This window comes from Ciona intestinalis, chromosome 1 (genome assembly GCF_000224145.3).
Source record: "Ciona intestinalis chromosome 1, KH, whole genome shotgun sequence".
In the NCBI taxonomy this organism is placed as follows: domain Eukaryota; kingdom Metazoa; phylum Chordata; class Ascidiacea; order Phlebobranchia; family Cionidae; genus Ciona; species Ciona intestinalis.
The window spans coordinates 3,771,899-3,785,010 of record NC_020166.2 but is presented as its reverse complement, the minus strand read 5'-3'; the positions used below and the strand labels follow the sequence as shown (position 1 = coordinate 3,785,010).

Genomic DNA, 13,112 nt, shown 5'->3' with positions numbered 1-13,112 from the left:
GGATCCCGAACTCATCCTTCTTCTTTGCCCAACGTCATCCGTGTATCAACATCAACATCTGATCCAACAGAGATGTATTCCTGGATCGTCAACACTTCATCACCATCGACGTCTATTCATATAAATATTACTTGACTTTATACTTTTAAAAGACAAATTTTTTACAAGACAAATTTATGTGACAACCAAAATAATACACACATATAATGCTCTTGGCTTCGGTTAATAATATAATTAAATCAGAAACTAAATCGTGCAAATGGTTGAACTGTATGGTAAACTAAGTGTCTCTTTATAGATATGCATTACGAAATATCCACAAAAAGACAAAAAGTCCATATGTGGGAGTGGGATGTTCCCACAACATTTTAAAAATTTAAGTTTAAATTTCTACTGTTAAACATCATGTACAGGTTTAAATGCGAAAATAAATTAACCAACCCATGTCGTGTAGAAAGTCCTGCACAAGATATTCAAGCATCTCCCTTCCTGTTTCTGGATGTTGAAAATCTAGAAATTCACTCACACTCATGTTTGAATCCCCATCGTTCGATGCCTGTTGGGTAAAAAATATTATCTTAAAAGCGTAAAAATATAATAAAATTTTAGTGTAATATTAAATACTACATACATCAATAGAATTTATTTGTATTTTAATTATATTTTGGATTAACAATCCAGTATACAGTTGAAACGTGTCGATAAATGCTTATATACATACATACATGCATACATACATATCACATGAATTAAATCGTATAATACAGTGTTCCCAGCCTAGGTGAGTCTATGAAAACTTCGGTGTACAAATTTGAGCAGGCTCTTCAACTCAATGAGTAAAAAAAAACATGTTTTCTGATATATTTTGATGGAAAAGTGTAATGTTCAGGAGTAGTACAATGATTTCAGAGGAGAGACTTCTTGAAAGTAGTCAAAAACTACCATTGAGTTGGGATTGGGAAGCACTTGTATAATACTTGCATTCTGATGATTTTGCATTATTTTTAATGAAGTTGCCTGTAACCACTTGTCGTGAACATCATCCACTTCATCCCGGACTTTTGCATCAACTTCAATCTTCACTTTGTTTCGTAGTTTCTCAGCAACTTCAACCCTGCATAATAGAAGAATAAATTTGCACTGGCATGTTTAAAAAACTGAACATCCATTATTAGTAACATATAAAATGCCTTTTATTAATACTAACTTTGGACAAGTTTGGACGAGTTAAATGCAAAATTGCATTCTGAACAGGGGTTCACATTTCTAATTTGTTTATAAGTTTAAATTTAGTTGGTAAGAACTTGTAAAGTTGGTTGTGTAAGAAAGAATATTAAATTAACTATTACTTATACTATTGAATAAAAAATGCAGTTACAATGATCAGTATTTAGTTTTAAAAGGTTTAATCGTTTTTTAATATACTACAATACCCCAATTAAGGTATAAAGGAGTAAGTATTTTTGTAAAAAATAGGTATTATTACTTTGGGACCCAATTAAAATCCAGTTTGTCCACCGCTGCGAAAGGAGCAATGAGGGACAATTGTACAAAATCCAAAACATTATTTGCATTAAAATTAATTAAATTTGCACTGAAAATTCTACTAAAATAGTAGCCTACCTGGTGTACTATTTTTCCAAAAAAGTTGTGAAATAAAATTGCATAAGGTACCTGCTGTAATTTTTTCTGCTAAGAAACTCTGTGAGGTATTCATTCCATGTAACGTTTCCATCATTATCTGTATCTAGCTCCTTAAACTTTTGCTCATTCTCTTGTTTTGCTTCACTAAAATGTTCTTTTGTTTTGTGCAGTACCCACTTTGATAGTTCAGCTTCATCAAGACTACCATCGCCATTTTCATCAATTCTGTAATCAGGTAAGTAGGTTAAAAAACAAAATGTCAAGTCTGGAATAAATGACGAATCTGGAACAAATTTGGGAAATTACTAAAATAAAACATTTATTGCTCTGAAAGACTGTATGAGACTGCTAGTATTACAAAATGGGTTAAGAACCTGCAGAATAAAATCAAAAAGGCCAATACAATCTCCTTACAGCTTAAACATTTTTATTAATTGGTTCTTCTGTTCTTTCAACTCATATTCGCCATTTTCAAACTTTTTCACTTCTTCCCCCAAAAAGACTTCTTTATGGTAGTTTGAGTTTAAGTTCCCATCTCGTCCAAATTTCATTGCGTCTAAATGCTTTGGTGGAGCAATTTCAACATCTGGCAACCTCTGTTAAATAGTATTTTATGTTGACAAATATTCCAAGCATTAAAATACTACGTTTTAACAATGGCAAACATATTTTACTAATGGTTTGAGTCAGATTACAGGTTTTCCATTAGCTGGTAAAATTTTTGTCACACAATGTTCATTTGATGTCAATAATAACAGCGAAAAACAAGATTATAATGACTGTATAGTACGCAGCATATCACTAGTATTGTGACATATTAAATTGTTAATCTTATGCAAGTCAAGGGAATTATAATCACAAAGCATTTCTAACAGGAATGCCAGAAAAATTACACACCGGATATTAGTGGGACCAAGAAAACAGTTTGAGACCTAAATTTTACTGGTTACCAGCTAAGGGATTGCCCTATTTACATTTGCATTGTGCTCTCCGTCAACTGGTATAACATCCACTTGATTTTCATCGCCATCTTCTGTAAGCAAAAATGGTTTTGTTTAATAGGTCCAGTACCTGGTCAAAACTAGTATAATTAGAATTTTGGTACTAGTGAAGAACCTGCTGGCGTTACAGATTAGGCAATACGTTAGAAGTGTAGGGTTTAGTGATAATAAATTAGCCTCATTTAAGAATAACCTGCGCAGAGGACAAGAAGAATTTTTGGTTTTTCCAACAATCCTAACTTTTAGGAAAATCCGGCGCAGGTTATTTGTAATTTATACTAATGTGTTAATTGTTTGCATTTTTTTCAGAAATTTTAAGTTCAATTAATTACTCCCACTTAGCGGAAATGTTCTACGAACGTGTACCTACTTCTTGAATGAACCTAAGTTACTTTATCCTCGCGTAGCAGGAAAACGACAATCATTAAACACAGGTGTTCTGTTTCATACACTTTGTGTCAGCTTATGTGTGTTTGTGGGAGATTATTTTTTAGAAATTTTTTCTTTTTTTATGTGTGGCTGATGGAGAACCAATCAGTGCGACCACTGGGTTGGAACAATTTTCGCTAAGTGTCGTGCCCAAAGACACATACGCCCAGAATGGTAGCAGCGAGGGGCCTTGAAACTATTACCTGTGGGTTACAGGCAGGCGCGCTAACCAACTGTGCTACGGCCCGGACTTTTACTCATAAAAAATATCCTTCCCACAAAATATAAACTTTCCAATCTGGGGAATTAGTGGCACTATAAATACCTTTGGCTTTCTTTTTTTCTTTCACCATTAAAATTGACTTGCAGTGACATATTTCCAAATAAAATGAAATAAGAAGAACATAAAAAAGCACTTTTACTGCATACATTGCGAGTACAATATATTTCTTACTGAATCTTTCACAACAAACAAACAAACGTTGCATATGTACATAGAAATCTAAAAGCTAGCCGGTCTTGTTTACTCGTCACGCTTGAGCAGTAGCACAAAATATCGTTGTATGTAAAGTATATTAAACGACAGATTTAATGTTTTCTACTGGTTTCGCTAACAATTAGGCTACCGAGTGTAGTGAGCTCATACTGCTCACCCAACACAGAACATAGGAACGATTTTATAACGTGAAGGTGCGTTAATCCATGTACGAGCAACAACGGAGCACAACTCTGGTGAAGCACGTATTATAATTAGCACAGCTCTAGTGAGCATTTATTATAATTAGCACAGCGCTAGTAAGCATTTATTATAATTAGCGCAGTTCTAGTGAGCATTTATTATAATTAGCATGACGATATGTGCCATTTTACCCCGAAAGATAAGGGTGAATAATCACATGTACCATCTTACCCCACCCACGGCCTACTAGAGATCTCTAGTAGGCCGTGCCCCACCCTACTATATAGTAAGTTTAAAAAGCAATGAAATACAATTATATTTACCCGTTAAGCCGAGACCCAAAACAATTTGTTTTGTTATTTTTTAGTTCTTGGTGCTCTGCAATTCAACTTAAAACAACAGTAACCATATTTCAGCTGTTTTTGATTGTTTAACCACAACGAATCGATGCCCAACAACAGCTCCGCATGTCCCAATCAAAAAGTAAGTCACCATTGTTGGTACCGCGATAATCCCGCCTTAGCCTAAAGAAGGCTGCATACATTATCCGGTGACGTAATTTATTCGTTCCGATTGATATATTTGTATCGGGCGCTACTGCGTTGTACGGAGCAAATTTATAGATTTTTTACCGATCCAGCTTAGCGCTATTTAATACCTAATAAGGAAACATTATTTTCTTTAAAAAAGTGCGCGGGGTTGAGTGTTAAATATAAAAAAGTATGACCATAACTTATATCATATAGTAGGGTGGAGGAAGTTGGAACACCTTTAACACATAATTTCCAAATAGCCTGATCGTGTTTTAAACAATTAACAACGGTCTGTGGAAGTCGTAAGGATACGGTTTCATAGTTCTTTGAATGTTCTTTGTTTACTACCAAATGGAAAGAGAAAACAAAATGAAAAGGTGTCCCATCTTCCCCCACCCTACTATATGAATATTAAATTTTCAAATATTTTTGTAAAAGTATAACTTCCGCATGCATTTATGTAGGTCACTAACATGTTTTTCCCATCGAAAAAAAATAATTCTAAGTTTTTAAAAATATGAATATAGTAGGGTCGGGAAAGACGGGACAGCTTAAGCACATACTGAATATTTTTTTGTTTACTACCAAATTAGACGTTAAAATAAAATAAAAAGTTGTCCCATCTTTCCCACCTTACTATATTTATATTAGTCATAAAAACATATATTTATAAAATGTTCTACCCATCCTAGCTTTAGATATGTTATAGTGCTACGTAATACCTGAAAAGGAACCATAGCGAGGCCAACAGTATACACATAGTATGAATGTACTTCAAGCAGGACAAAAAAATTTTAGTGATATTTTCTCCCTGATCTTTTTTCAGTCGATAGGAATTTATGAGGCCTCGTATTGTATTTGTTCCGACCTTACTGCGCATGCACCATAGCGCCCGGTACAATTATATCATTCGGAACGAATATATCACGACACCGTCCTCGCAGTTCCAAAGTTGGTTCGATAAGCATCTTCAGTGAGTTCGTTTGAAATGAAGCAGATAACCATCCAATTTGTTTACTGGCGAATCCGGGAGGTTTAGGGATTTCTAAAAATGTGTCGCCGTTGAGAGTGACACTTTCATTACTCCGTGACACCTGAAGTTCAACGCGCCTCATCTCCAGCTTCAAAGTGGTTAGCGTATCTGCCTCTAACCCAGAAGTAATGCGTCCAAGGTTGGTCGCTGCTACCATTGTGGGCGTATATGTGTCCTTGGGCAAAACTGCAATTGTTCCAACCCAATGGTCATTAATGGGTTGTCTAAACTATCAGTCATACATAATAAAAACAGATTATCCACAAAGTAACATACCTACTGGTAACTCGTAAGCTGGCACGAGGTGAATAGTAAAAGGTGGGTTTAGCACAAAATATTCAAATATCCTGATCGTGTTTTTTTTATAATTCTTTGAATGTTATTTGTTAACTAGACAGAATAAAATATATGGACTGAACAGATGTCCTATTTTCCCCACGTTACTATATTAAACAGAACACTGGTGTTATAACGACTGTCATTTTCTAGCCCCGCGAGGATAAAGTAAGTTACATTTATTCATTCATTAATTTGAGTTACATTTATTCATTCATTTATTTTACCCGTCATAAGCTAAAGTTTTTTATATTTGCGTGTATAACCGTTGCTTGGTCCAAGGTACAAATTGTCACAAACTTTTCTCATGGGGCTAGACAAGGACTTTGATTAAAAACATACTCTTCAGTTTCTCATGGGGCTAGACAAGGACTTTGATTAAAAACAAACTCTTCAGTTGAAAGTTGATAAAGTAAAAAGCAGTGACCTATGTAAGCACATGGGAGATGAGATCATGAATATGTACACAATACAACAGGTTGGGATTTGAGACAATTGTTTTAGTAAAATAGTTGTTATTAAACAACATACTTAAATGTAGGTTTGCTTGTTGTACACATATTGTGGAGTGGGAAAGATGGGACACTTTTATTACATAATATCCAAACACCCGGATCATGTTTTAAACATTAAAAACAGTGTATGGGAGTCGTGAGGATTTGGTTTTTATAATTCCTTAAATATTATTTGTTTACTAATAATTGGGACAAGAAAACAAAATCAAAAGGTGTCCCATCTTTCCCCACCCTACTATATTATACCAGCATAAAGATTTATAAATGTAGGAAGGTAAACCTACTAAAGTAACACCGTTATGTTTAAGCTACTCCTATACTCATACCTAAATACAATTTGGAACCCATGGAAACAAGTTATAGTATATAATATATTGATTAGTCATTTAGGTAAAGAGTTGCACCATATATTGAAATCTTCTTCCTACACATTCATTTGCATTAAATAAGTCATTCTACCATAACACGTTTAGATGTAGATTTGCTTGTTGTACACTTATTGGATAACACGTTTAGATGTAGATTTGCTTGTTGTACACTTATTTGTATATTGAGGTGAGGGAAAGATGGGACACTTTTATTACATAACATTCAAAAAACCTTATCCAAATATTTAAACATTAATGCAATTTGGGACTGATAGAAACAAGTTAGTATATAATATAGATTAGTCATTTAGGTAAAGAGTTGCACCATACATTGAAATCTTCTTCCCACACATTCATTTGCATTTAATAGGCTAAGTAATTCTACCATAAAAGCTGTGAGTTCACATGTTAATCAGGAAACATGTGATGGCACGTCAATTCTGGCTCAATATCTATTGCTATTTTTAACCCACCCCCACAATAAGCATGGTTTATAAAAAGGCTCACTTTCAAGACAGATACTCACTTTGAACTGCAAACTGTTGATCTTGAAAAATGGACAACGATTATCGAGCTAGAAACGAAAATGTACGAGCAATAGCATTTAATAGCATTCTGGCAGCATGCGACCAAAATGAAGAAATTTATTCTAATGAGCCGAGACAAGAAAATGCAGGTTGGTAATTATTTTTCGTTAATTACATCTGGTATTTTGTATACAATGAGTACTCATTCATGTAATTTTAATTCTATTTTTCAGGAGCAAGGCAAAACAATGTACAACCTGCTCAAAACAAGCGGCATTCTCAAAAATTTTGGAAGATATTTGCATCCATTATATTTGTGGTGATTATAACAGTTAGTGCTGTTGTTATTCACTACACTCTTGCAAATAAAGCTGCAGTGGATTGTACAAGCACTTCATCACAGAATTCAGGGGATAAAGGTTAGCAAAACTATTTAACCCTATTACTTAAACATTTAACTATTTTTTATTTACAAAACGTACAATTTACTTTTTCATTTGTAATCAAGCATATTGATACTTTTTTAACTTGTTTTTTTTTCTATCAGTTACAACCACAACAACTACCACCAATACTCCAACAAACACTGGTACCTATGGAACATTAACCAACCCAGCTCTCTCATGCCTGGATATAAAGAACACATCAGGAGTGACCAATGATGGATATTACTTCCTACAACCAAGCGGCACTGTTGTACCATTTCAGGTTTGAGTGAAAGGACATTGAACATATATAAATATATAAAGAGAATTTTTCAGGCATTTTGTGACATGACAACATCTGGTGGTGGTTGGACATTAGTAGCATCCGTTCATGAGAATGATATTATTGGAAAATGCACAACTGGAGATATGTGGTTCAGTAATGACCTACCACGATACTCACTATGTAAGATGATTTAATATCAATTTGTTAAATAATGTTTAAAAAAATATACAAAACTTTCGTATGTTATTTTTTAAATTAATATTCACTGCATGTGTAAAGTTTCAAGGAACTGGGAGAACACAAACTTATTTGGAAAAGCAGACAAAGCCACTTCAGCTGATTATAAGAATATTGGATATTCATCTATTAAGGTTTGATAATAAGCTGTTAATTATAAGTCATTATATGCATGGTCCAGATAAACTTCCCGCTCCACCCACACTAATAAATAATCTGCATGAATCATTCAGTTTCACTTTTGTCAGGCTGCTAACCTGATGTTACGTCACGTACCAAACAAAACACCGGTGGACCAATCGAAATCCTTAGCAAGCTTGCAATATCACACAAGTAACAATTTCCTTGACGAACATGGGGGAAATCTATTCACAACCTACACAAGACATTACCCAATGAATCCCAAATCAACAGTTGGTATGTAACTGTTTGGTTAAATGAATGAATGCAACTTACTTTATCCTCGCGTGGCCACAAAACAACAGTCGTTACACACAGGTGTTCTGTTTCAGTCACCTCATGCCAGCTTACAAGTTACCAAGAATGTTACTTTGTGGGTGATTATTTTTTTTGGATTTTTTTATGTGTGGCTGATAATTTGGACAACCCATTAGTGACCACTGTGTTGGAGCAATTTATATGCAAATTTTAGTGAGGTACTATATATTCATATATAACAACATAGAAAAACAGTAAAAGTTCTTTACAATGGCTGATAAAACTAGGAAGCATTTGTAAGAAAACAAAACATTTTTTCAGTTACCTTTCCATCCAATGTTGACAAGTTGGTTGATGATATAGCAGCTCTCTCAACCAGCTTAACCTCTGGAATTCCAGACTTTTACAAATATGCATATGGCTCAACAACTGATCGTTTGCAAGATGGTGGAAATGGTACTTACACCTCCTATGGAATGCAGGTAAATATTCAATAAACAATAAAAAATGTGTGTTTAGTGCATTCATGGTATGTGTAAAGGAAAGTATCATCAATAGGATATTAATAAAAGTTTCTTAGTGCTGTAACAAATTTTCAACAGAAGTTTTAAAAGAAGACAAAGGGTTACAAATCATCCTTTCTTAACCAAATATCAATAACTGACAATATTTTTTTCTGTAATATTTTATCTATTTAGGTTACTTTAATAGTTTTTTCTTGTTTACTATTTATTTTCTCTTTTATGATACAGATTTATTTTGGTTTTTACTGTGGCTACTACATTCAGTATGGAAGTGAATACAAGTAAGATAATATTCCTTTGTTGTTTTACGAACCGTGAAATGAATATATCTTAAAGCAGTGTTAGTGTTGTATATGAATGAACCCTATAAATTTCCAGATGTTCACCTGTCCAATCCTTAGTTGTCAGCAGAAAATCTCATCCATTTATTGTTGTAATAGCGATTGAAAATTACAATTTACGATCTTCATCTGGGAATTATCGGGTATGTTATACTGTTGGATTATTTATGTTGTTTTTTTTTCGTTGAACTTTATTGCATTAGCAAATTCAATTTTAGATTCAAGCCTATCGACCATCCACTGACTCCATCACATCATACAACGGTAAAATGACAGAAGGCAACTTTGAGCTTCAATACAGAGCTAGATGTGTTTATGGAAGAAATGTACCAAGTGTGTGTGATGTTGTCTTTACAGTTAAAAATACAAAGGTATGTACATATCATTATATTTATTTATTCAAGTCGATGTAAAGTTCAAATATATTAATCAAGTTATTCACTTTTACTTGAATCAAATTTTTCTTATATTTCAGGATTGGTCTTCATCTACCACCTTCACTTTGTCAGAATCTACCAACCGTTACACTAATTATTACTATTATTATGTTTATATAAATAGTAATCCAAGAAGGATAATGGTTGGTTACACAATGTTATCAAGGTACTTTATTGCTTTAATATATCAATACAAGGTGGTCCTTTTATAATAATTTTTCAGAACTGGTGGACGACTTGTGACCAAAGTTCAGATGGAATCCACTCTTCAGAAAATGTTGCAACCTTTCAAAAACTACACCTGGCAAGGTTTTTCTTATTAGAACAACTAGTACCTAAATTATATATATTTTCCGAAGAGAACAAAAACTTTGATGTTAAGAAGTCATAACATCAAGTTGTTTGCCAGAGTGACTCAGTGGTTAGAATGCTTGTCATACATTTATTGATTCTGGGTTATATATTTTAGCCCCATGTGCATCCAATCATCTTGCAGTACCAGTGACATACACAATTGGTAAATCTACTTTGAGCAACTTTGTTCCTCCTTCCATGCACTCAGCAACAACCACTGGATTCTTACAGATTCGTGCTGAATCTTATGACGGAACTTACTATGCTATGTGTCCTGCTGTTAAGTATGCTAAACTTAAATATTGTGGGAATAATTTTAAGATTAATTTTGTTTATTTCAGATTAAATAATTGTGATGGACAATACGTTTGTATTGGGGGTGTGAAAAATGGATACACACAATCCAATGACTGCAATGATTATACCGGTAAGTTATATGTAGGTAGTCTTCCTTATACATATGTAATTTCTTTAATGTTTAGCTCTTGCCTATTAGATTACTTGGCAAGTTATAGATTAATCGTTATAGTTCATTTATTCATTTTTGTTTACTCAATACAGACTGGAATGGGTTGACCAACAATCCAGATTATCATACCAGTAAGACCTATGCCCATTCAACTACAGATATTGAATCCACCATCATGATTTTCTATCGTTAAGCTAGTTTTTATAAATCTGATACAAAGTTTCTGTATTTTATATTTGTCATAGAATAACTTTAAAATTGATCAGTTTATCGTGTTAATAGTATGGACTAATATTATGTCAGTTGATTTCTTACAGTAATTGGAACTTTAATTGATTTTAATTTTATAATGAAATGGTGATCATATAAATATATTTATTATTTCTCACAATTTATTATAGTCCTCTTGTAAAACTCCAAGGTTTTTTTAAAACATAATAATAATTTTGTATTCAATTATCTTAACACAAGTTGTTTGTTTATTAAGTGTAGTGACCACCTGTTTAACCATTCAGTTATGTACATTTTATCAAAACATTGTTTTAAGAACTGTTCTGTTGTGATTCTATTCTGTCAATTATTTTTGTGCATCATTTTTGATTTCCTCAACCATAATAAAACAAACAAATACAAGATTGATATCCAAGTTACTGTGACTAAATTTGAAATATAGTTTTACCATTATCTAAACTAACTGACGATACAAGTTCCACGAAAACAATAAAAAACTGCGGGTGTCAATCAATTAAGTGTTAAACCCACAACATTACAATATATAACTCTTGCTTTGGCCAAGGTAATACTTGTCACGGACCTTTCTCATGGGGCTGGACTAAATTTTCATGAGAAACAATTTCTTCGGCAATCGTACCCCAAATGATTAAAAACATAAACTCTTCAGTTGAAAGTTGATAAAGTAAAAAGCAGTGGCCTATTTAAGCACATGGGAGATGAGATCATGAATATGTACACAATACACCAGGTTAGGATTTGAGACAATTTTTTAGTAAGATAATTGTTATTGGATAACACGTTTAGATGTAGATTTGCTTGTTGTACACTTATTTGTATATTGAGGTGAGGGAAAGATGGGACACTTTTATTACATAACATTCAAAAAACCTTATCCAAATATTTAAATATTAATGCAATTTGGGACTGATAGAAACAAGTTAGTATATAATATAGATTAGTCATTTAGGTAAAGAGTTGCACCATACATTGAAATCTTCTTCCCACACATTCATTTGCATTTAATAGGCTAAGTAATTCTACCATAAAAGCTGTGAGTTCACATGTTAATCAGGAAACATGTGATGGCACGTCAATTCTGGCTCAATATCTATTGCTATTTTTAACCCACCCCCACAATAAGCATGGTTTATAAAAAGGCTCACTTTCAAGACAGATACTCACTTTGAACTGCAAACTGTTGATCTTGAAAAATGGACAACGATTATCGAGCTAGAAACGAAAATGTACGAGCAATAGCATTTAATAGCATTCTGGCAGCATGCGACCAAAATGAAGAAATTTATTCTAATGAGCCGAGACAAGAAAATGCAGGTTGGTAATTATTTTTCGTTAATTACATCTGGTATTTTGTATACAATGAGTACTCATTCATGTAATTTTAATTCTATTTTTCAGGAGCAAGGCAAAACAATGTACAACCTGCTCAAAACAAGCGGCATTCTCAAAAATTTTGGAAGATATTTGCATCCATTATATTTGTGGTGATTATAACAGTTAGTGCTGTTGTTATTCACTACACCCTTGCAAATAAAGCTGCAGTGGATTGTACAAGCACTACATCACAGAATTCAGGGGATAAAGGTTAGCAAAACTATTTAACCCTATTACTTAAACATTTAACTATTTTTTATTTACAAAATGTACAATTTACTAAGAAATTCATTTGTAATCAAACATATTAATACTTTTTTAACATGTTTTATTTTCTATCAGTTACAACCACAACAACTACCAATGCTCCAACAAACACTGGTACCTATGGAACATTAACCAACCCAGCTCTCTCGTGCCTGGATATAAAGAACACATCAGGAGTGACCAATGATGGATATTACTTCCTACAACCAAGCGGCACTGTTGTACCATTTCAGGTTTGAGTGAAAGGACATTGAACATATATAAATATATAAAGAGAATTTTTCAGGCATTTTGTGACATGACAACATCTGGTGGTGGTTGGACATTAGTAGCATCCGTTCATGAGAATGATATTATTGGAAAATGCACAACTGGAGATATGTGGTTCAGTAATGACCTACCACGATACTCACTATGTAAGATGATTTAATATCAATTTGTTAAATAATGTTTAAAAAAATATACAAAACTTTCGTATGTTATTTTTTAAATTAATATTCACTGCATGTGTAAAGTTTCAAGGAACTGGGAGAACACAAACTTATTTGGAAAAGCAGACAAAGCCACTTCAGCTGATTATAAGAATATTGGATATTCATCTATTAAGGTTTGATAATAAGCTGTTAATTATAAGTCATTATAT

At 33.2% G+C, this 13,112-nt stretch overlaps 3 protein-coding genes across 5 annotated transcripts in view; 2 read left to right on the top strand and 1 right to left on the bottom strand.

Moving 5' to 3' along the window:
• LOC100182114 (45 kDa calcium-binding protein-like) overlaps positions 1 to 3,550 on the bottom strand; it is a 5,168-nt gene extending 1,618 nt beyond the window's left edge. The window contains exons 1-7 of the mRNA XM_026836485.1: positions 3,400 to 3,550; positions 2,619 to 2,677; positions 2,059 to 2,240; positions 1,675 to 1,869; positions 982 to 1,114; positions 442 to 556; positions 29 to 112 (exon numbers count right to left, since the gene is read on the bottom strand). Of these exons, the coding sequence (XP_026692286.1) occupies positions 29 to 112; positions 442 to 556; positions 982 to 1,114; positions 1,675 to 1,869; positions 2,059 to 2,240; positions 2,619 to 2,677; positions 3,400 to 3,505 (874 nt within the window). The 5' untranslated portion in view covers positions 3,506 to 3,550. The remainder of the gene's footprint in view (positions 1 to 28; positions 113 to 441; positions 557 to 981; positions 1,115 to 1,674; positions 1,870 to 2,058; positions 2,241 to 2,618; positions 2,678 to 3,399) is intronic.
• Positions 3,551 to 6,833: 3,283 nt separating this feature from the next.
• Positions 6,834 to 10,935, top strand: LOC100179075. The gene is made up of 15 exons (XM_002126719.5): positions 6,834 to 7,214; positions 7,299 to 7,484; positions 7,613 to 7,773; positions 7,827 to 7,956; positions 8,056 to 8,147; positions 8,262 to 8,430; positions 8,773 to 8,933; positions 9,204 to 9,256; positions 9,354 to 9,459; positions 9,535 to 9,687; positions 9,792 to 9,919; positions 9,977 to 10,062; positions 10,223 to 10,391; positions 10,449 to 10,534; positions 10,669 to 10,935. Exons 1-15 carry the CDS (start codon positions 7,094 to 7,096, stop codon positions 10,767 to 10,769), a joined length of 1,902 nt encoding a protein of 633 aa, XP_002126755.1. The 5' UTR covers positions 6,834 to 7,093; the 3' UTR covers positions 10,770 to 10,935.
• LOC104266812 (intelectin-1b-like) lies at positions 10,936 to 13,104 on the top strand. 3 transcript variants are annotated; one of them, XM_026836452.1, is made up of 6 exons: positions 10,936 to 11,558; positions 11,985 to 12,142; positions 12,227 to 12,412; positions 12,545 to 12,702; positions 12,756 to 12,885; positions 12,985 to 13,104. In XM_026836452.1, the coding sequence occupies exons 2-6, from the start codon at positions 12,022 to 12,024 to the stop codon at positions 13,080 to 13,082; spliced, it is 693 nt and encodes a 230-aa protein (XP_026692253.1). In that variant the 5' UTR covers positions 10,936 to 11,558; positions 11,985 to 12,021; the 3' UTR covers positions 13,083 to 13,104. The 3 variants fall into 3 exon arrangements, with proteins under 3 accessions (XP_026692253.1, XP_026692256.1, XP_018672990.1); XM_026836455.1 differs by having other exon boundaries at positions 11,981 to 12,142; XM_018817445.2 differs by lacking the exon at positions 10,936 to 11,558 and having other exon boundaries at positions 11,625 to 12,142.
• Positions 13,105 to 13,112: the final 8 nt, after the last annotated feature.